Below are 20,300 nucleotides of genomic sequence, written 5' to 3'. Positions count from 1 at the left end.
CCCCCAAAAAAAAAAAAATGTAATTTTATTTTAGATAAAGGGGGTACATATGCATGTTTTGTTTGTTACATGGTATAATACATAATAATGGGGATTGAAGCCTTTATACTTTATAATAAGTTTAGGTATAAAAACAAATGACAGCTAAAATCAACACAATTGTGATGTTCTCTAATTTTGTGGAAATTAGCAGAAGTCATTGTTTTTTTAAATTGCATTTTAGGTTTTGGGGTACATGTGAAGAACATGCAAGATTGTCGTATAGGTACACACGTGGCAGCCAATTACACTCTGTTAAGTTATTTTATTTTATCTTTTGAAACAGGGCCTGGCTCCATTTCCCAGGCTGGAGTGCAGTGGTTGGGATCTCAGTTCACCGCAGCCTCCACCTCCCAGGGTCAAGTGATCCTCCTGCCTCATCCTTTCAAGTAGCTGGGACTACAAGCGTTTGCCACCATGCACAGCTAATTTTTGTATTTTTGGTTGAGATGGGGTTTCTCCATGTTTCCCAGGATGTTCCTGAATTTCTGAGCTCAAGCAATCCACTTGCCTTGGCCTCTCAAAGGGCTGGGATTACAAGTGTGAGCCACCGTGCCTGGCCTTAAGTTATTTAAAAATGTACAATTAAGTTATTATTGACTATAGTCACCCTATTGTGTTATCAAATAGCAGGTCTTATCATTTTTTATATATTTTTTGTACCCATTAACCATCCCCACTTTTCCCCTAGCTCCCACTACCCTTCTCAGTCTCTGGTAACCATGCTTCTATTCTGTATGTCCACAAGTTCAATGGTTTTGATTTTTAGATCTCACAAATAAGTGAGAACATGCAATGTTTGTCTTTCTATGCTTGGCTTATTTCATTTAACATAATAATCTCCAGTTCCATTCGTGTTGTTTCAAGTGACTGGATCTCATTCTTTATTATGGCCAAATAGTACTCCATTGTGTATAGGTACTGTATTTTTTTTTTTTTTTTTATGAGATGAAGTCTTGCTCTGTTGCCCAGGCAGGAGTGCAGTGGTGTGATCTCGGCTCACTGCAACCTCCACCTCCCAGGTTCAAGCGATTCTCTTGCCTCAGCTCTTGAGTAGCTGAGACTACAGGCACACACCACCATGTCCAGCTAATGTTTTTGTATTTTTAGTAGAGATGGGGTTTCACCATGTTGTCCAGGCTGCTCTTGAACTCCTGACTTCAAGTGATCACTCATCTCGGCCTTCCAAAGTGTTGGGATTACAGGCGTGAGCCACCGTGCCTGGCTCATATTTTCTTTATCCATTCATCTGTTGTTGGAGACCTAGGTTACTTCCAAATCTTAGCTATTGTAAGCAGTACAGCAACAAACGTAGGAATGAAGATATCTCTTTGATACTCTGAGCTTCCTTTCTTTTGGGTATATACCCAGCAGTGGGATTCCTGGATCATTTGGCGCCTCAATTTTTAGATTTTTGAAGACCTTCTAAACTGTTCTACATAGTTGTTGTACTAATTTACATTCCCACCAATGTTGTAAGATGGTTTCCTTTTCTCCACATCCTCACCAGCATTTGTTATTTTGGATATTTGTCTTTCATATATAAGCCATTTTAACTGGGCTGATATGATACCTCATTGTAGTTATGATTTGCATTTCTGTGATGATCAATGATGTCGAGCAGCTTTTCATATGCCTGTTGGCCATTTGCATGTCTTTTGAAAAATGTCTATTCAAATATTTTGCCCATATATTGATCAGATTATTCGACTTTTTTTCCCCCCACAGAACTGTTTAAGCTCCTTATGTATTCTGGTTATTAACCCCTTGTCAGGTGGGTAGTTTGCAGATATTTTATCCCATTCTGTGGGCTGTCTCTTCACTTTGTTGATTATTTCCTTTGCTTTGCAGAAGCTTTTTACTTGATGTGATCCGTTAGTCCATTTCTGTTTTGGTTGCCTGTGCTTGTGGGGTATTGCTCAAGAAATTTCTGCCCAGATCAATGTCTTGGAGATTTTTCCCAATGTTTTCTTGTAGTAGTTTGACAGTTTAAAGTCTTGGATTTAAGTTTTTAATATATTTTGATTTGACTTTTGTATATGGAGAGATAGGGGACTAGTTTCATTCTTGTGCATGTAGATGTTCACTTTTCTCAGCACCATTTATTGAAGAGACTCTTTTTTTCTCCATTGTATGTTCTTGGCACCTTTGTCAAAAGTGAGTACACTGTAGGTGTGTGGATTTGTTTCTGGGTTCTCTTCTGTTCTATCGGTCTATATGACTGGTTTTATGTGAGTACCATGCTGTTTTGGTTACTGTAGCTCTGTAGTATAATTTGAAGTCAGGCAATGTGATTTCTCCAATTTTGTTCTTTTTGCTTAGGATAGCTTTGGCTATTCTGGGCCTTTTGAGGCTCCATATAAATTTTAGTATTATTTTTTCTATTACTATGAGGACTGCCATTGGTATTTTGATAGAAACTGCATTGAATCTGTAGACTGTTTGGGGTAGCATGGACATTTTTATAATACTGATTCTTCCAACCTATGAACATAGAATATTTTTCCATTTTTTGGTGTCCTTTTTAATTTATTTTATTAGTATTTATTTATTTTTTATTATTACTTTAAGTTCTGGGATACATGTGCAGAACATGTGGGTTCGTTACATGTGTATACATGTGCCATGATGGTTTCACTGCATTTTTCAACCCATCATCTAGGTTTTAAGCCCCGCATGCATTAGGTATTTGTCCTAATGCTCTCCCTTCCCTTGGCCCCCACCACCTGACAGGCCCCAGTGTGTGATGTTCCCCTCCCTGTGTCCATGTGTTCTCATTGTTGAGCTCCCTCTTATGAGTGAAATGTGTGTGTGTGTGTGTGTGTGTGTGTGTGTGTGTGTTTTGACGGCGTTTTGCTCTTGTTGACCAGCTCTGGAGTGCAGTGGTGCAATCTCAGCTCACCACAACCTCCGTCTCCCAGGTTAAAGTGATTCTCCTGCCTCAGCCTCCCACTTAGCTGGGATTATAGGCATGCTCTACCGTGGTCGACTAATTTTGTATTTTTAGTAGAGATGGGGTTTCTCCATGTTGGTCAGGCTGGTCTTGAACTCCTGACCTCAGGTGATCTTCCTGCCTTGGCCTCCCAAAGTGCTGGATTTACAAGTGTGAGCCACTGCATCTGGCCTGGTTTTTTTGTTCCTGTATTAGTTTGCCGAGAATGATGGTTTCCAGCTTCATCCACGTCCCTGCAAAGGACATGAACCCATTCTGCTTTATGGCCGCATAGTATTCCATGGTGTAGATATGCTACATTTTCTTTATCCAGTCTATCATTGATGGACATTTTGATTGGTTCCAAGTCTTTGCTATTGTAAATAGTGCTGCAATAAACATACGTGTGCCTGTGTCTTTATAGTACAATGATTTATAAACCTTTGGGTATATACCCAGTAATGGGATTGCTGGGTCGAATGGTATTTCTGGTTCTAGATCCTTGAGGAATCACCACACTGTCTTCCACAATGGTTGAACTAATGTACACTCCCACCAACAGTGTAAAAGCATTCCTCTTTCTCCGCATCCTTGCCCTCTGTTGTTTCCTGACTTTTTAATGATCGCCATTCTAACTGGCACGAGACGGTATCTCATTGTGGTTTTGATTTGCATTTCTCTAATTACCAGTAATGATGAGCTTTTTTTCATGTGTTTGTTGGCCACATAAATGTCTTTTGAGAAGCATCTGTTCATATCCTTCACCCACTTTTTGATGGTTTTTTTTTTCTTGTAAATTTGTTTTAAATTCCTTGTAGATTCTGGATATTAGCCCTTTGTCAGATGGATAGATTGCAAACATTTTCTTCCATTCCGTAGGTTGCCTGTTCACTCTGATGTTAGTTTCTTTTGCTTTGCGGATGCTCTTTAGTTTAACTGGATCCCATTTGTCAATTTTGGCTTTTGTTGCCATTGCTTTTGGTGTTTTAGTCATGAAGTCTTTGCCCATGACTATGTCCTGAATGGTATTGCCTAGGTTTTCCTCTAGGGTTTTTATGGCTTTAGGTTTTATGTTTAAGTCTTTAATCCATCTTGAGTTAATTTTTGTATAAGGTTTAAGGAAAGGGCCTCGTTTCTGTTTTCTGCATATGGCTAGCCAGTTTTCCCAACATCATTTATTAAATAAGGAATGCTTGTTTTTGTCAAGTTTGTTGAAGCTCAGGTGGTTGTAGATGTGTGGTGTTATTTCTAAGGCCTCTGTTCTGTTCCATCGGTCTATATATCTGTTTTGGTACCAGTACCATGCTGTTTTGGTTACTTTATAGTTGTAGTGTAGTTTGAAGTCAGGTAGCATGATGCCTCCAGCTTTATTTTTTTTGCTTAGGATTATCTTGGCTATACGGGTCCCTTTTTGGTTCCATATGAAATTTAAGGTAGTTTTTTTCCTAATTCTGCAAAGAAAGTCAGTGGTAGCTCAATAGGATTAGCACTGAATCTATAAATTACTTTCTGCAGAGTAGTCATTTTTACAATATTGATTCTTCCTATCCATGAGCATGGATTTTTTTTTCCATTTGTTTGTATCCTCTCTTATTTGCTTGAACAGTGTTTTGTAGTTCTCCTTGAAGAGATCCTTCACATGCCTTGTAAGTTGTATTCCTAGGTGTTTTATTTTCTTTGCAGTAGTTGTGAATGGGAGTTCACACATGATTTGGCTCTCTGCTTGTCTATTATTTGTGTATAGGAATGCTTGTGATTTTTGCCCATTGATTTTATATCCTGAGACTTTGCTGAAGTTGCTTACCAGCTTAAGGAGTTTTTGGGCTGAGCTGAAGGGGTTTTCTAAACATATAATCGTGTCATTTGCAAACAGAGACAATTTTACTCCTCTCTTCCTATTTGAATATCCTTCATTTCTTTCTCTTGCCTGATTTCCCCGGCCAGAACTTCTAATACTGTGTTGAATAGGAGTGGTGAGAGAGGGCATCCTTATCTTGTGTCGGTTTTCAAAGGGAATTCTTCCAGCTTTTGCCCATTCAATATGATACTGGGTTTGTGATAAATAGCTGTTATTTTCAGATATGTTCCATCAGTACCTAGTTCACTGAGAATTTTTAGCATGAAGGGATGTTGAATTTTATTGAAGGCTTTTTCTGCATCTATTGGGATAATCATGTGGCTTTTGTCATTGGTTCTGTTTATTTGATGGATTACGTTTATTGATTTGCATATGGTTTTTTTTCCATTTATTTATTTTATTGCATTATAGGTTTTGGGGTACATGTGAAGAACATGCAAGGTTGTTGCATAGGTACACATGTGGGAGTGTGATTTGCTGCCTTCCTCCCCATCACCTACATCTGGCATCTCTCCCCTTGCTATCTCTCCCCTACTCCCCACCCCCCACCGTCCCTCCCCTATTTCCCCCCAATTGACTCCAGTGTGTAGTGCTTCCCTCCCTGTGTCCATGTGTTCTCATTGTTCAACACCTGCCTATGAGTGAGAACATGCGGTGTTTGATCTTCTGCTCTTCTGTCAGTTTGCTGAGAATGATGGTTTCCAGGTTCATCCATGTCCCTACAAAGGACACAAACTCATCGTTTTTGATGGCTGTATAATATTCCATGGTGTATATGTGCCACATTTTCCCTATCCAGTCTATCGTCGATGGGCATTTGGGTTGTTTGCAGGTCTTTGCTATTGTAAACTGTGCTGCAATGAACATTGGTGTGCACGTGTCCTTATAGTAGAACATATGTTGAACCAGTCTTGCATCCCAGGGATGAAGCCGACTTGATCGTGGTGGATAAGCTTTTTGATGTGCTGCTGGATTCAGTTTGCCAGCATTTTATGGAGGATTTTTACATCGATGTTCATCAGGGATATTGGTGTGAAATTTCTTTTTTTGTTGTGTCTCTGCCAGGTTTTCGTATCAGGATGATGCTGGCCTCATAAAATGAGTTAAGGAAGAGTCCCTCTTTTTCTATTGTGTGGAATAGTTTCAGAAGGAATGATACCAGCTCCTCTTTGTGCCTCTGGTAGAATTCAGCTGTGAATCTGTCTGGTCCTGGGATTTTCTTGGTTGGTAGGCTATCAATTACTGCCTAAATTTCAGAACTTGTTATTGGTCTATTCAGGGATTCGACTTCTTCCTGGTTTAGTCTTAGGAGAGTGTATGTGTCCAGGGATTTATCTATTTCTTCTAGATTTTCTAGTTTATTTGCATAGAGGTGTTTATAGTATTCTCTGATGGTAGTTTGTATTTCTAGGGGATCAGTGGTGATGTCCCATTTACCATTTTTTATTGTCTATTTGATTCTCTCTTCTTCTTTATTAGCCTAGTTAGTTGTCTATATATTCTGTTAATCTTTTCAAAAACCAGCTTCTGGACTCATTGGTTTTTTTGTGTCTTTATCTCCTTCAATTCTGCTCTGGTCTTAGCTATTTCTTGCCTTCTGCTATCTTTTGAATTTATTTGCTCTTGCTTTCCTAGTTGTTTTAATTGTAATGTTTGGGTGTTGATTTCAGATCTTTCCAGCTTTCTGATGTGGGCATTTAGTGTTACAAATTTCCCTCTTAACACTGCTTTAGCTGTGTCCCAGAGATTCTGGTATGTTGTCTCTTTGTTCTCACTGGTTTCAAAGAACTTCATTATTTCTACCTTAATATTGTTATTTACTCGATAGTCATTCAGGAGCAGGTTGTTCAATTTCCATGTAGTTGTGTTGTTTTGAGTAAGTTTCTTAATACTGATCTAATTTGGTTGCACTGTGGTCTGAGAGAGTGTTATGATTTCCATTCTTTTGCCTTTGCTGAGGAGTGTTTTACTTTCAATTATGTGGTCGATGTTAGAATAAGTACTATGTGGTGCTGAGAACAATGTATATTCTGTTGATTTAGGGTGGAGTGTGCTGTAGATGTCTATTAGGTCTGCTTGGTCCAGGACTGAGTTCAAGTCCTGAATATCCTTGTTAATTTTCTGTCTCATTGGTCTGTCTAATATTGACAGTAGTGTGTTAAAGTCTCCCATTATTATTGTGTGGGAGTCTAAGTCTCTTTGTAGGTCTCTAAGAACTTGCTTTATGAACCTGGCTGCTCCTGTATTGGGTGAATATATATTTAGGATAGTTACCTCTTCTTGTTGCATTGATCCCTTTACCATTGTGTAAAGCCTTTCTTTGTCTTTTTTGATCTCTGTTGGTTTAAAGTCTGTTTTATCAGAGACTAGGATTGCAACCCTTGCTTTTTTTCTTTTTTCTTTCCATTTGCTTGGTAAATATTCCTGCATCCCTTTATTTTGAGCCTATGTGTGTCTTTGCTTGTGAGATGGGTCTCCTGAATACAGCACACTGATGGGTCTTGACTCTATCCAATTTGCCAGTCTGTGTCTTTTAATTGGGGCATTTAGCTCATTTACATTTAAGGTTAATACTGTTATGTGTGAATTTGATCCTGTCATCATGATGCTAGCTGGTTATTTTCCTCATTAGTCGATGCAGTTTCTTCATGGTGTCATTGGTCTTTATATTTTGGTGTGTTTTTGCAGTGGCTGGTACCAGTTTTTCCTTTCCATATTTAGTGCTTCCTTCAGGAACTCTTGTCAGGCAGCCCTGGTGGTGACAATTCCCTCAGCATTTGCTTGTCTGGAAAGGATTTTATTTCTCTTTCCCTTATGAAGTTTAGTTTGGCTGGATATGAAATTCTGGGTTGAAAATTTATTCATTTATAAATGTTGAATATTGGCCCCCACTCTCTTCTGGCTTGTAGGGTTTCTGCAGCGAGATTCACTGTTAGTCTGATGGGCTTCCCTTTGTAGGTAACCTGACCTATCTCTCTGGTTGCCCTTAATGTGTTTTTCTGCATTTCAACCTTCAAGAATCTGACAATTACGTGTCTTGGGGTTGTTCTTCTCATGGAGTATCTTAGTGGCATTCTCCATATTTCCTGTATTTGAATGTTTGCGTGTCTTGCTAGGTTGGGGAACTTCTCCTGGATAAGATTATGAAGTGTGTTTTCCAACGTGGTTCCATTCTCCTTGTCACTTTCAGGTACACCAATCAATCGTAGGTTTGGTCTTTTCACATAGTCCCATGTTTATTGGAGGCTTTGTTCATTCCTTTTCACTCTTTTTTTTTTTCTAATCTTGTCTTCATGCCTTATTTCAGTAATTTGATTTTCAATCTCTGATACCCTTTCTTCTGCTTTATCGATTCAGCTGTTGATACTTGTGTATGCTTCACAAAGTTCTTGTGCTGTTTTTCAGCTCCATCAGGTCATTCATGTTCCTCTCTAAACTGGATTTCCTGTAACCTTTTATCAAAGTTCTTAGCTTCCTTGCATTGGGTAGAACATGCTCCTTTACCTCAGAGGAGTTTACTATTAACCACCTTCTGTAGCCTACTTCTGTCAATTCGTAAAATACATTCTCCATCAAGTTTTGTGCTTTTGCTGGGAGGAGTTGCAATCATTTGGAGGAAAAGAGGCATTCTGGTTTTTGAAATTTTCAGCATTTTGTGCTTATTTTTCCTTATCTTCATGGATTTATCTACCTTTGATCTTGAGGCTAATGAGCTTTGGACTGGGTTTTTATGAGGTGGTCCTTTTTGTTGATGCTGATGTCGTTGCTTTCTGTTTGTTAGTTTTTCTTCTAAAAGGCCCCTCTTCTGCAGGTCTTCTGCAGTTTGCTGGAGGTTCACTCCAGACCCTGTTTGCCTGACTATCATCAGTGGAGGCTGCAGAACAGCAAAGATTGCTGCCTCCTCCTTCCCCTGGAAGCTTCGTTCCAGAGAAGCAACTGGCCTGATGCCAGCCAGAGCTCTTCTGTATGAGGTTTCTCTTGACCCCTGTTGGGAGGTCTCTCACAGTCAGGAGGCATGGGGGTCTGGGACCTACTTGAGGAGGCAGTCTGTCCCTTAGCAGAGCTGGAGTTCTGTGCTGGGAAAATCCTCCTTGTCAGGATCAGCTGCTCTCTTCAGAGCCGGCAGGCAGGAAAGTTTAAGTCTGTTGAAGCTGTACCCACAGACACCCCTTCCCCCAGGTGCTCATCTCCCAGGGAGATGGGAGTTTTATCTATAAGCCCCTGACTGGGGCTGCTGCCTTTCTTTCAGAGATGCCCTGCCCAGTGAGGAGGAATCTAGAGAGGCAGTCTGGTCACAGCTGCTCTGCTGTGCTGTGGTGAGTTCCGCGAAGTCCAAACCTCTTGGCCCTCCTTAGCACTGTCAGCGGCAAACAGTGTGCTCAAGCGTCAGTAATGGCGGACACCCCTTTCTGTCCCAAGCTCAGTCGTCCCAGGTTAACTTCAGACAGCTGTGCTGGCAGTGAGAATTATGAGCCAGCAGTTCTTAGCTTGATGTGCTCCATGGGAGTGGGACCCACTTAGTGAGACCACTTGGCTCCCCAGCTTCAGTCCCCTTTCCAGGGAAGTGAAGAGTTCTGTCTCGCTGGGGTTCCAGGCTCCACTGGAGTATGAAAAAAAAAACAACACTCCTGCAGCTAGCTCAGTGTCTACCCAAACAGCTTGAAACCCAGGGCCCTGGTGGTGTAGGCACATGAGGGAATCTCCTGATCTGCGGATTCCAAAACCATGGGAAAAGTATAGTACCTGGGCAAGATAGCACAGTAACTCACAGCTTCCCTTGGTTGAGGGAGGGAGGTCCCCCAGCTCCTTGCACTTCCCAGATGAGACACATCCGACCCTCCTTCTGCTCTCCCTCTCTGGGCTGCACCCACTGCCTAACCAGTCCCGATGAGATGAACTGGGTACCTCAGTTGGAAATGCAGAAATCACCTGCCTTCTGCATTGGTTTCATTGGGAGCTGCAGATTGGAGCTGTTCCTACTTGGCCATCTTGCCAGATCCCCCATTAGTGTTTTAGATTTTCTTTCTTCTTTTCTCTCTCTCTTTCCCCCCCCTCCCTTCTTTCCTTCCTTCTCCCCTCCCCTCCCCTCCACTCCCCTCCCCTCCCAACTTTTTTGCCCAGGCTAGAGTGCAGTGTTGTGATCATGGCTCACTGCAACCTCCACCTCCCAGGTTCAAGCAGTTCTCCCACCTCAGCCTTCAGAGTAGCTGGGACTACAGGCAGGCATCACTATACTCAGTTAATTTTTAGTAGAGACCGGATTTCACCATGTTGGTCAAGCTGGTGTCAAACTCCTGACCTCAAATGGTTCACCCGCCTGGGATACCCAAAGTGCTGAGATTACAGGTGTGAGCTACCACACCCAGCCTATCGTTTTTATTATAGAGCTTTTCACCTATTTGGTTAATTCCAAAGTATTTAATTTTATGTGTGGCTATTGTATTAGCCACATAATGTATTGTATACAAAGTTATTGTATTGTATACAAAGTTATTGTATTGTAACATGGGAATCCTTTTTTTTTTCTTTTTCAGACTGTTCACTGTTGGCATATAGAAATGCTACTGATTTTTATATGTTGATTTTTATATCCTGCAACTTTTCTGAATTTATTAGTTCTAATTGTGTTTTGGTGGAGTCTTTAGGTTTTTTTTTTTTTTAAATATAAGATCATATCATCTGCAAACAAGGATAAATTTGAATTCTTCTTTTCCAATCTGGATGACTTTTATATCTTCCTCTTGTCTGATTGTTGTAGTTAGGACTTCCAATACTGTGTTGAATAACAGTGGTGACAATGGGCATCCTTGTTGTATTTCAGAGGAAAGGCTTTCAGTTTTTCTCCATTCAGTATGATACTAGCCAGTGTCTGTTGCAAATGGCTTTTATTATGTTGAGGTATGTCTCTTCTATCCCCAGTTTTTTTAGGGTTTTTATCATGAAGCTATGTTGAATTTTATCAAATGCTTGTTCAGCATCTATTGAAGCAATCATATGGTTTTGTCCTTCATTTTGTTGTTATGATGTATCACATTGATTGATTTGTGTATGTTGAACCATCTTTGCATCCAAGAGATAAACCCCACTTGGTCATGATTAATGATCTTTCTAATATATTGTTGAATTTGGTTTGCTAGTGTTTTGTTGAGGATTTTTGCATCAATATTCATCAGAGATATTGGCCTGTAATTTTCTTTTTTCGATGTGTCTTAGTCTGTTTTTGGTATTTTGGAAGTTGATATGGTTTGGCTGTGTCCCCACTCAAATCTCATCTTGAATTGTAGCTCCCATAATTCCCATGTGTCATGGGAGGTACCTGGTGGGAGGTAATTGAATCTTGGTGGCAGGTCTTTCCCATGCTATTCTCATAATAGTGAAAAAATCTCATGAGATCTGATGGTTTTATACAGGGGAGCTCCCTTGCACACACTCTCTTGCCTGCTGCCATGTAAGACATGCCTTTGCTTCTCCTTTGCCTTCCACCATGATTGTGAAGCCTCCCCAGCCATGTGGAATTGTGAGTCCATTAAGCCTCTTTCCTTTATAAATTACCTAGTGTCAAGTATGTCTTTATTAGCAATGTAAATACAGAAGTACTCCCTCCTCTACTATTTTTTGGAATAGTCTCAGTCTTTAAATGTTTGGTAGAATTCAGCAGTGAAGCCATTGGGTCCAAGGATTTTCTTTAATGGGAGACTTCTTTTTAGTACAGCCTCAATCTCATTACTTGTTCTTGGTGTGTTCAGGTTTTGGATTTCTTCCTGGTTCGATCTTGGTAGGTATGTGTCTAGGAATTTGTCCTTTTCTTCTAGATTTTCCAATGTATTGGCATATAGTTGCTCATAGTAGCCACTAATGATCCTTTGAATTTCTGTAGTATCAGTTTTAATGCCTCCTTTTTTATTTTTGATTTTATTTATTTGGATCTTCTCTCTGTTTTTCTTAGTCTGGCTAAAAGGTTTGCCAGCTTAGTTTAACTTTTCAAAAAAACAATTTTGTTTGACTGATTTTTTTTTTTTTTTGAGACTGAGTCTCACTCTGTTGCCCAGGCTGGAGTGCAGTGGCATGATCTCAGTTCAGTGCAACCTCTTCCTCCCAGGTTCAAGTGATTCTTATGCCTTAGCCTCCTGAGTAGTTGGGACTGCAGGCACACCAGGCTAATTTTTGTACTTTTAGTACAGACAGGGTTTTACCATGATGGTCAGGCTGGTCTCAACTCCTGGCCTCAAGTGATCCACCCACCTTGGCGTCCCATAATGCTGGGGTCAGAGGTGTGATCACTGTCCTGGCCTTCTTTGATCTTTTATATGTATTTTTTTCATTTCAATTTCATTTATTTCTATTCTGATCTTTATTATTTCTTTTCTTCTACTAATTTTGGGTTTGGCTTGTTCTTGCTTTTCTAGTTAAGGTGCATCATTAAGTTGTTTGGATTTTTTTCTCTTTTTTGATGTAGGCACTCATAGTGATAAAATTCACTCTGAGTAGTGCTTTTGCTGTATCCCATATGTTTGGTATGTTGTGTTTTCATTATCATTTGTTTCAAGAAATTTTTCAGTTTTCTTCTTCTTCTTGTTCTTCTTGTTATCCTTCGCTTTCTCCTTCTCCTTCTTTTTCCTCTTCTTTTTTGAGATGGAATCTCCTTCTGTTGCCCAGGCTGGAGTGCAGTGGCATGATCTCTGCTCACTGCAACCTTTACCTCCTGGGTTCAAGCAATTCTCCTGCCTCAGCTTCCCAAGTAGCTGGGATTGCAGGCACCTGCCACCACATGTGGCTGATTTTTGTATTTTTATTTTATTTATTTATTTATTTTTGTTTGTTTGTTTGTTTTGAGACAGAGTCTCACTCTGTTGCCCAGGCTGGAGTCCAGTGGTGCCATCTCAGCTCACTGCAACCTCTGCCTCCCAGGTTCAAGAAATTCTCCTGACTCAGTCTCCCAAATAGTTGGGATTACAGGTGTGCACCACCACTCCTGGCTAATTTTTAAAAATATTTTTAGTAGAGACATGGGTTTCATCATGTTGACCAGGCTGTTCTCAAACTCCTGACCTCAGGTCATCCATCTCCCTCAGCCACCCAAAGTTCTGGGATTACAGATGTGAGCCAGCACACCCGGCCTAATTTTTATATTTTTAGTAGAGATGGGATTTCACCATGTTGGCCAAGCTAGTCTTGAACTCCTGACTTCAGGTGATCTTCCCACCTCGGCCTCCCAAAGTGCTGGGTTGTAGACATGAGCCACAGTGCCTGGCCTCAGTTTTCTTCTTAATTACTTTATTGACCTGCTTTTTAACTTTTTGTTGTTTTTATTTATATCTTATTGTACTCTGCCTTAAAAAGTTGTAGTTACTATTTTTGATTGGTTCATTGTTTATTCATTCTACTTAGGATAAGAGTAGTTTATACACCAGAGTCACAGTGTTATCATATTGTGTTATAATGGTGTTATGGTGGTTTTTTGCTTTTGTACTTACTATTACCAGTGAGGTTTGTACCTTCAGATAATTAATTTTTTTTGAGGCAGAGTCTCACTTTTGTCACCCAGGCTGGAGTGCAGTGGTACAACTTGGCTCGATGCAACCTCCACCTCCCAGGTTCAAGTGATTCTCCTGCTTCAGCCTCTCGAGTAGCTGGGATTATAAGCATCTGACACCATCCCTAGCTAAATTTTGTATTTTTTAGTAGAGATGGGGTTTTACCATGTTGGCCAGGCAGGTAAATTATATAACTCTATTTAATTAGGGTTGGTTTATGGAGATGATCTTGTTCCTTTGTTTGGAACATCTTTGCCTGGTTCTTCATTTTCCTTAACCCACTGTTGGTGCCTGTCTGTTAGACAAAGAAGGCACCTCTCTCATTCTTTGTGGGCCTGTCTTGCACAGAAGGGCCCTCACCAATTAGCCTTGCCAGAGATTCTTGGGGCCTCTACCACCTCTTTCTCTCCCCAGAGAGAAGCTGGAAGCTGTGGTTTTTGTCTGCTTGTTCTGTGCTGAGCCAGAGTGGGGAGCCATGGCATGTACCAGCTCAAGCCACTGTCTCCCATTCTCCCCTGAGCAGCTAGATTTTGCCAGACCTATCAGAACCTCAAGAGTAGTGAGACATATGCAAGTTCTTTTGGCAGCCCTGTTGAAGTTGGGGCACTGGAGGCACAGATCAACTCTTTCCCTCCCCAGCAGGAAGCAAAGAGGTGGAGTTTTTTCATCTATGGAGGTGTTTGTCATGATTTTCATGAGGTTAGCCTGCCCTGCATCCATCCCTATTTACCTTCCAGGATCAGGACACTGCTCAGAACTACAATACACTGCTGTGAATAGATTTGTCGAAACTATGGTACATGCAGTTCCATCTGACTTCTGCATTATAACTCGCTGCTTGGATTCTCTTGTACCATATCCAATTTGTCATTTGGGACTTCCTGGAACATTATATAGGAAAATGGTTATCTTTGTGACCGTGGATAGAAATTATGATTTATAACGTAATTTTAGTCTCTCACTAAACCTGTTTGCCTGATTTTGCCAGGCCCTTTTGACACTGTTTTTGATATTTTGGCTCTCCTCATTGAAACCAACCTCTGCAGTTTGAATAGTTTTCTTCAGCCCGCAATCAGAGCTATACTGTAGCACTCTGAATGCTTTTGGCTCATTTCTTTCCTCTCTGCTGTTTTTTAGTTGTCTGAGTGTCCTACCTTGTCACTTGTTCCAAATCCTTCCTGATATAACCAGTATAGTGGAAAGCACAGGATTTCAAATCAGAAAGCCTGAATTCAGGTCCTAGCTTACTGCTTTCTATTTTGTCACCTTCAAGAAGTCACTTCATCCAGCAAAGAGGCCTGATTTTTAAAAAGTCACTTCATTTTGTTAAATTTTAGTTTCCACATCTCATGAAATAAAAATATCTTTCTTACGGAATAGATTGAAGATTAAATGAGAATGCATGTGAAAAAGATTTGAGACTGGGAAGCAGTGTGCAAATGTTAATTTTATTGTCATTTCTGGTTCTTTTCTCACTAAAGAAGTTGTATATAATTATTGTGACTTGGAGTAAAATCTTGAATTGATCTTGGCAGGTCTTTGAGCTGCTTTGGCTTTTGAATGACTGGTTGAGCTGATGGAGGTCACAGGGAAAGACTTGGCGGGACTGTTGATAGATTTTTACATGTTGTAACAGAAGCTTCCTTCCTCAAGGACAGGGAAAATGTTTATTTTCTATTATGCTGTGCCTAGAATGTCATCTACTTAATCAGAATTAATTGATACAGATTAACACGGCTGCCTCAATCGAGTGACCCCCTAGTTTTAACTAGGATGCATCTTATTTCAAATCAAATGGATGGAAATCATGTTGTAAATCATAGTTTCTTTCTGTAGCCAGGAAGATAATGTAATAGTTTTTCTCAAAATGTACAATCTTGCTTGATAAAACCTTCATACAGTTTGTTGTTTTCTCATCTCGGGAGTAGACTGCATTTTGTATTTGAGATAGAGTCTTGCTCTGTCGCTCAGGCTGGAGTGCAATGGTGTGACCACAGCTCACTGCAGCTTCAACTTCCCAGGCTCACGCAATCCTCCTACCTCAACCACCCGAGTAGCTGGGACCACAGTGTGGGCTACCAAAGCTGGCTAATTTTATTTTTTTGTAGTGATGAGGGTCTCCCTATGTTGCCCAGGGTAGTCTCGACCTCCTGGGCTCAAGCAATGCTTTTGCCTTGGCCTCCCAAATTGCTGGGGTTACAAGCATGAGACGCTTTGCTCAGCCGTAGACTGCATTTACAGAAGTTCTTTTAATCAGGTGCAGTGGCATGCACCTGTAATGCCAACTACTCAGATGGTAGGATCACTCCCACCCCAAGAGTTTGAGGCCAGGCTGGGCAACATAGCAAGACCCTGTCTCAAAAAAAAATAGAATTTCTTTTCTGAGCTTCTTCCAGATGCAAATCTCTTTTTCATAGTGTAATTCTCAACCTTTCAGCTATGTGATCTCTATCACTTACCCAGCTTTGCTGACTGAATTTTCTGCTAAAGGACTGCAATGCTGTCATTGCCTCAGCTGGTGTCAGTGAAGTTGCTCAGTCGAATAACACTGAAAATATGTTTTGAAAGGACCAGAATTATTATTATTATTAATTTTTTATTTGCACTTATTTTATTACTGGCAAGAGTAAACAATTTTCCATATATTTATTTATTTTTTTAATTTTATTGCATTTTAGGTTTTGGGGGTACATGTGAAGAACATGCAAGATTGTTGCATAGGCACACACGTGGCAGTGTGATCTGCTGCCTTCCTCCCCATCACCCACATCTAGCACTTCTCCCCATGCTATCTCTCCCCAACTCCCCTCCCCCTGCTGTCCATCCTCTATTTCCCCCCAACAGACCCCAGTGTGTAGTACTCCCCTCCCTGTGTCCATGTGTTCTCATTGTTCAACACCCGCCTATGAGTGAGAACATGCGGTGTTTGATATTCTGCTCTTGTGTCAATTTGCTGAGAATGATGGTTTCCAGGTTCATCCATGTCCCTACAAAGGACACGAACTCATCGTTTTTGATGGCTGTATAATATTCCATGGTGTATATGTGCCACATTTTCCCTATCCAGTCTATCATTGATGGGCATTTGGGTTGTTTGCAGGTCTTTGCTATTGTAAACAGTGCTGCAATGAACATTCGTGTGCATGTGTCGAAAGGACCAGAATTATTAAGACAAAAATGAGTTAATAAAACATTAACCATTTAAGAGAACATTCACGAATCAAAATACATGTCTTCATAGTCTCATAAACTATGTAACCAAAAACTATAATTGGTATTCTACAATAACATCTTAGGATTTTTTTTTTTTTTTGAAAGACAAGGTCTTGCTCTGTTGCCCAGTTGGAGTGCCGTGGCATGATCACAGCTTAACTGTAGCTTCTGTCTCTTGGTCTGGAGTGATCTTCCCACCTTAGCCACAGAGTAGCTGGAACTACAGATGTGAGCCACCACGTCCAGCTAATTTTTATATTTTTTGTGGAGATGAAGTCTCACTATGTACCTCAGGCTGGTCTCAAACTCCTGAGCTCAAGGAATCCATCTACCTCAGCCTCCCAAACTCTTAGGATTATAGGTGTGAGTCATCATGGCCAGCCAGGATTTTTTTTAAAGGAACTCAAATTAAAAATTTATATTGGTGGCATGTGCCTGTAGTCCCAGCTACTCGGGAGGCTGAGGCAGGGGAATTGCTTGAACCTGGGAGGCGGAGGTTGCAGTGAGCTGAGATTGGCCACTGTACTCCAGCCTAGGTGACAGGGTAAGACCCTGTCTTAAAACAAAACAAACAAAAAAAATTTATATTGGGATTTTGTTTTCAAAAATATTTTTAAAAATCTGTTTTTAAACAATATTTGTATTTTTAAAAACATCAATTTAAAAACCTCCCTGACTCTGTTATCAATATTTTGAACAAGGGCTATATAAATATATGCCCCTCAGCCCAATATTTACCTAATCTTAGAAAAGTCAGGATATTTAATATCAGTCTTTCCATTAAACAATTTAAGGGAGAAAGAAAGATAGAGGTTTTTTTTTCTTTTCTTTTTGAGATGGAGTCTCACTCTGTTGCCCAGGCTGGAGTGCAGTGGCCAATTTCTGCTCACTGCAACCTCTGCCTCTGGGGTTCAAGCGATTCTCCTGTCTCATCTTCCAGAGTAGCTGGGACTACAGGCATGCACCACCACGCCTGGCTAATTTTTGCATTTTTCTTTTCATATATATTTTTTCACCTAACGTGTTTAAAATGTGTGGTATTTTAACATAATTGAACATAATTTGCTTTGTGAAGTCTTTATCTGAATCTATAGTCTTATGTTTAATTAGATTTTTAATTTTTATTTGTATGCTTACATAGTAGGTGTATATATTTATGGGATACATGAGATTTTGATACAGACATGCAATGTATAATGATTGCATCAGGGTAGATAGGCTACTACCTCAAGCATTTGTTTAACTGAAACTTTTTTAGCTGATTTGTTGTTTATTGTAGCAGGGTAAAAATTCTGTTTATTTTAGCAGTTTAAAAATCTTTTGAAAGGTGCTTTTATAGTACTGTTATGAATATTAATAACATTTTTGCTAATTTGAGGCTCAGGAATGTTGCAAGAAATTAGAACTATGTAGCTTATGGACATTTCTGTTACGAGTTTGAAAAAAACCCTCAATTTTGATAATATGAAGGGCATCAATTGTGATTCTACTTCATGGTTATTGTTTAGTTTTAGTTTTTTTTTTTTAAGACAGAGTCTTGCTCTGTCACCCAAGCTGGAATTCAGTGGCATGGTCTGAGCTAACTGCAACATCAGCCTCCCAGGCTCAAGCGATTCTAGTGCCTCAGCCACCCCAGTAGCTGGGATTACAGGTGGGCACCACCATGCCCAGCTAATTTTTATATTTTTAATAGAGATGGAGTTTTGCCATGTTGACTAGGCTGGTCTCGAATTTCTGGCCTCAGATGATTTGCCTGCCTCAGCCCCAATGTGCTGGGATTATAAGCATGAGCCACTGCGCCTGGCTGAGTTTTAGTTTTAGGTGTTTTTTTTTTGTTTTGTTTTTTGTTTTTTTGGGATGGTGTCTTGCTGTGTTTCCCAGGCTGTTTCAAACTCCTCGGCTCAAGGGATCCTCCTGCCACAGACCCCTGAGTAGTTGGTACTATAGGTGTGGAACATCATGCTCAGCTAATGCTTGGGTTTTAAGGAATTCCATGGTCTAGTAAGATTCAGCTATACGGAGTCTGGAGCTCAGACCACTTAGAAAATGGTGACATCATTTGTGCAGATTCAATAGCTGGTTAATGTTGTCACTAATTGAGCATGTCATTTTTTTCTCACAAAGTAAGGTCAAGGCTTCAGAGCCAGCAGTTAGTTATGTCTGTCTAATGCTTGAAAACATTAGTAAGTTTTTCAGTTTTACAGCGCACATATGTGGATCTTCTTTCAGAATTTCTACATTTTCTAGTTTTGAAGATGTTGTTAAGTTTGGTTTTGTAGGGGTTTTTTTGTTTGTTTGTTTTAGAGAAAGGGCCTCACTCTGTAGCCCATGCTGGATGGAGTACAGTGGCAGGATCATAGCTCACTGTAGTCTTGGACTCCTGGATTCAAGTGATCCTCCTAACTCAGCCTTTAGAGTAGCTGGGGCTACAGACGTGTGCTACCAAGCTTGGCCTGTTTGGTACTTTTAAGATTACCTTAATAATATTACTATTTATGAAGTCAATGCATTTTACTTTCTGAGAATAAGTAATGATTAAGTTATAAATAAGTGACTCCCAAAGAATGCAAATTTTATTTGGAAACTATACTCTAGCTTAAAGAAACTTTAAATCTCCAGTTTGGTTTTACTCTAAGGATCAAGTTTCTTCAGGCTGTATTCATTTGGCCAGTGACTTAGGAATATGTTTAAAAATGATTTGTTACTTTTAGCCAATGGTAATAGTTCACAGCACATTTGTCATCCATTATTATTTCAGAAGTTACTGAAAACCTGGTTACAAATGATAATTCACCTAACGTACCAGAGGCAATTGATAGACTCTTCAACGACATAGCAAATATCAACAGGGAGTCTATGGCTGAAATGTCAGACACTCAGGTCAGTATAAAAATAATTCTGTTTATGATAAGTTTTGATGATTCTTCATTTTAACCAATGTATTATATAAGTAAAAAAGTGGTCTTCATGCTTAACCATTTCTAAACATATAAAAGTCTAATTTTGGATGCTCACATCTAATTTAGGGAAAATAAAATTTTAGAAACCAATTGAAAAATATGTGCTCAAGTTTAATTTATTATTTATTTATTTATTAGTAATATTATGCATGATTAATATTTATTAACCTCTCCAGGCTTCCGTTTTCTCATCTGTTAAATGATAATAGTAATACCCACCTCCAAGTGTTGTGAATAGTAAACAAAATAACATATATAAGGTCCTGGGCACATACTAGTTCTCTTTTCCTTCCCTTTGCAGCAAAGTAGTTGAGCCACCCAGTAGTGGAGAACTCAGTTGACTATAAGCCTTCAGAATTGCTTTTTTGGGGGGTAATTTTCTAATGTTTAAATGAAGGTCTGTTACTTACTTAATACGGAAATCGTCTTGAGACTCTGAAACACTTTTGAGAACATTTACCTTGGGCAAATACTTCCATTTGGTGACTACTTATATGGAAAGGTGAGAAGAAAGTTTATTGCAAACCTGTCTCCCTGTTTATATATATATATATTTATATATTACATATGTGTTTATGTATATATAAATAGCGTTATTTAGATATAATTTACATACCATGCAATTCACCCATTTCAAGTATACAATTCAATAGTTTTTAGTATTTCAGAGTTGTTGTGCACCCATCACCACAGTTAGTTAATTTTAGAATATTTTAATCACCTCAAAAAGAAACCTCACACCCATTCACAAGCACTCTCCATTT

General features: G+C 39.7%; 1 protein-coding gene across 1 annotated transcript in view; it reads left to right on the top strand.

The window, feature by feature from the left end:
• The first annotated feature begins 12,501 nt into the window (after nucleotides 1-12,501).
• Nucleotides 12,502-20,300, top strand: part of TEX11 (testis expressed 11) — a 325,387-nt gene continuing 317,588 nt past the window's right edge. The window contains exons 1-2 of the mRNA XM_032255765.1: nucleotides 12,502-12,583; nucleotides 19,335-19,456. Of these exons, the coding sequence (XP_032111656.1) occupies nucleotides 12,502-12,583; nucleotides 19,335-19,456 (204 nt within the window). The remainder of the gene's footprint in view (nucleotides 12,584-19,334; nucleotides 19,457-20,300) is intronic.

The sequence above is a fragment of the Sapajus apella genome, unplaced genomic scaffold, assembly GCF_009761245.1.
Source record: "Sapajus apella isolate SASKATOON/1434 unplaced genomic scaffold, GSC_monkey_1.0 scaffold91, whole genome shotgun sequence".
NCBI lineage: Eukaryota > Metazoa > Chordata > Mammalia > Primates > Cebidae > Sapajus > Sapajus apella.
The sequence above is the reverse complement of the archived record's forward strand: the minus strand, read 5'-3'. Positions and strand labels throughout refer to the sequence as shown.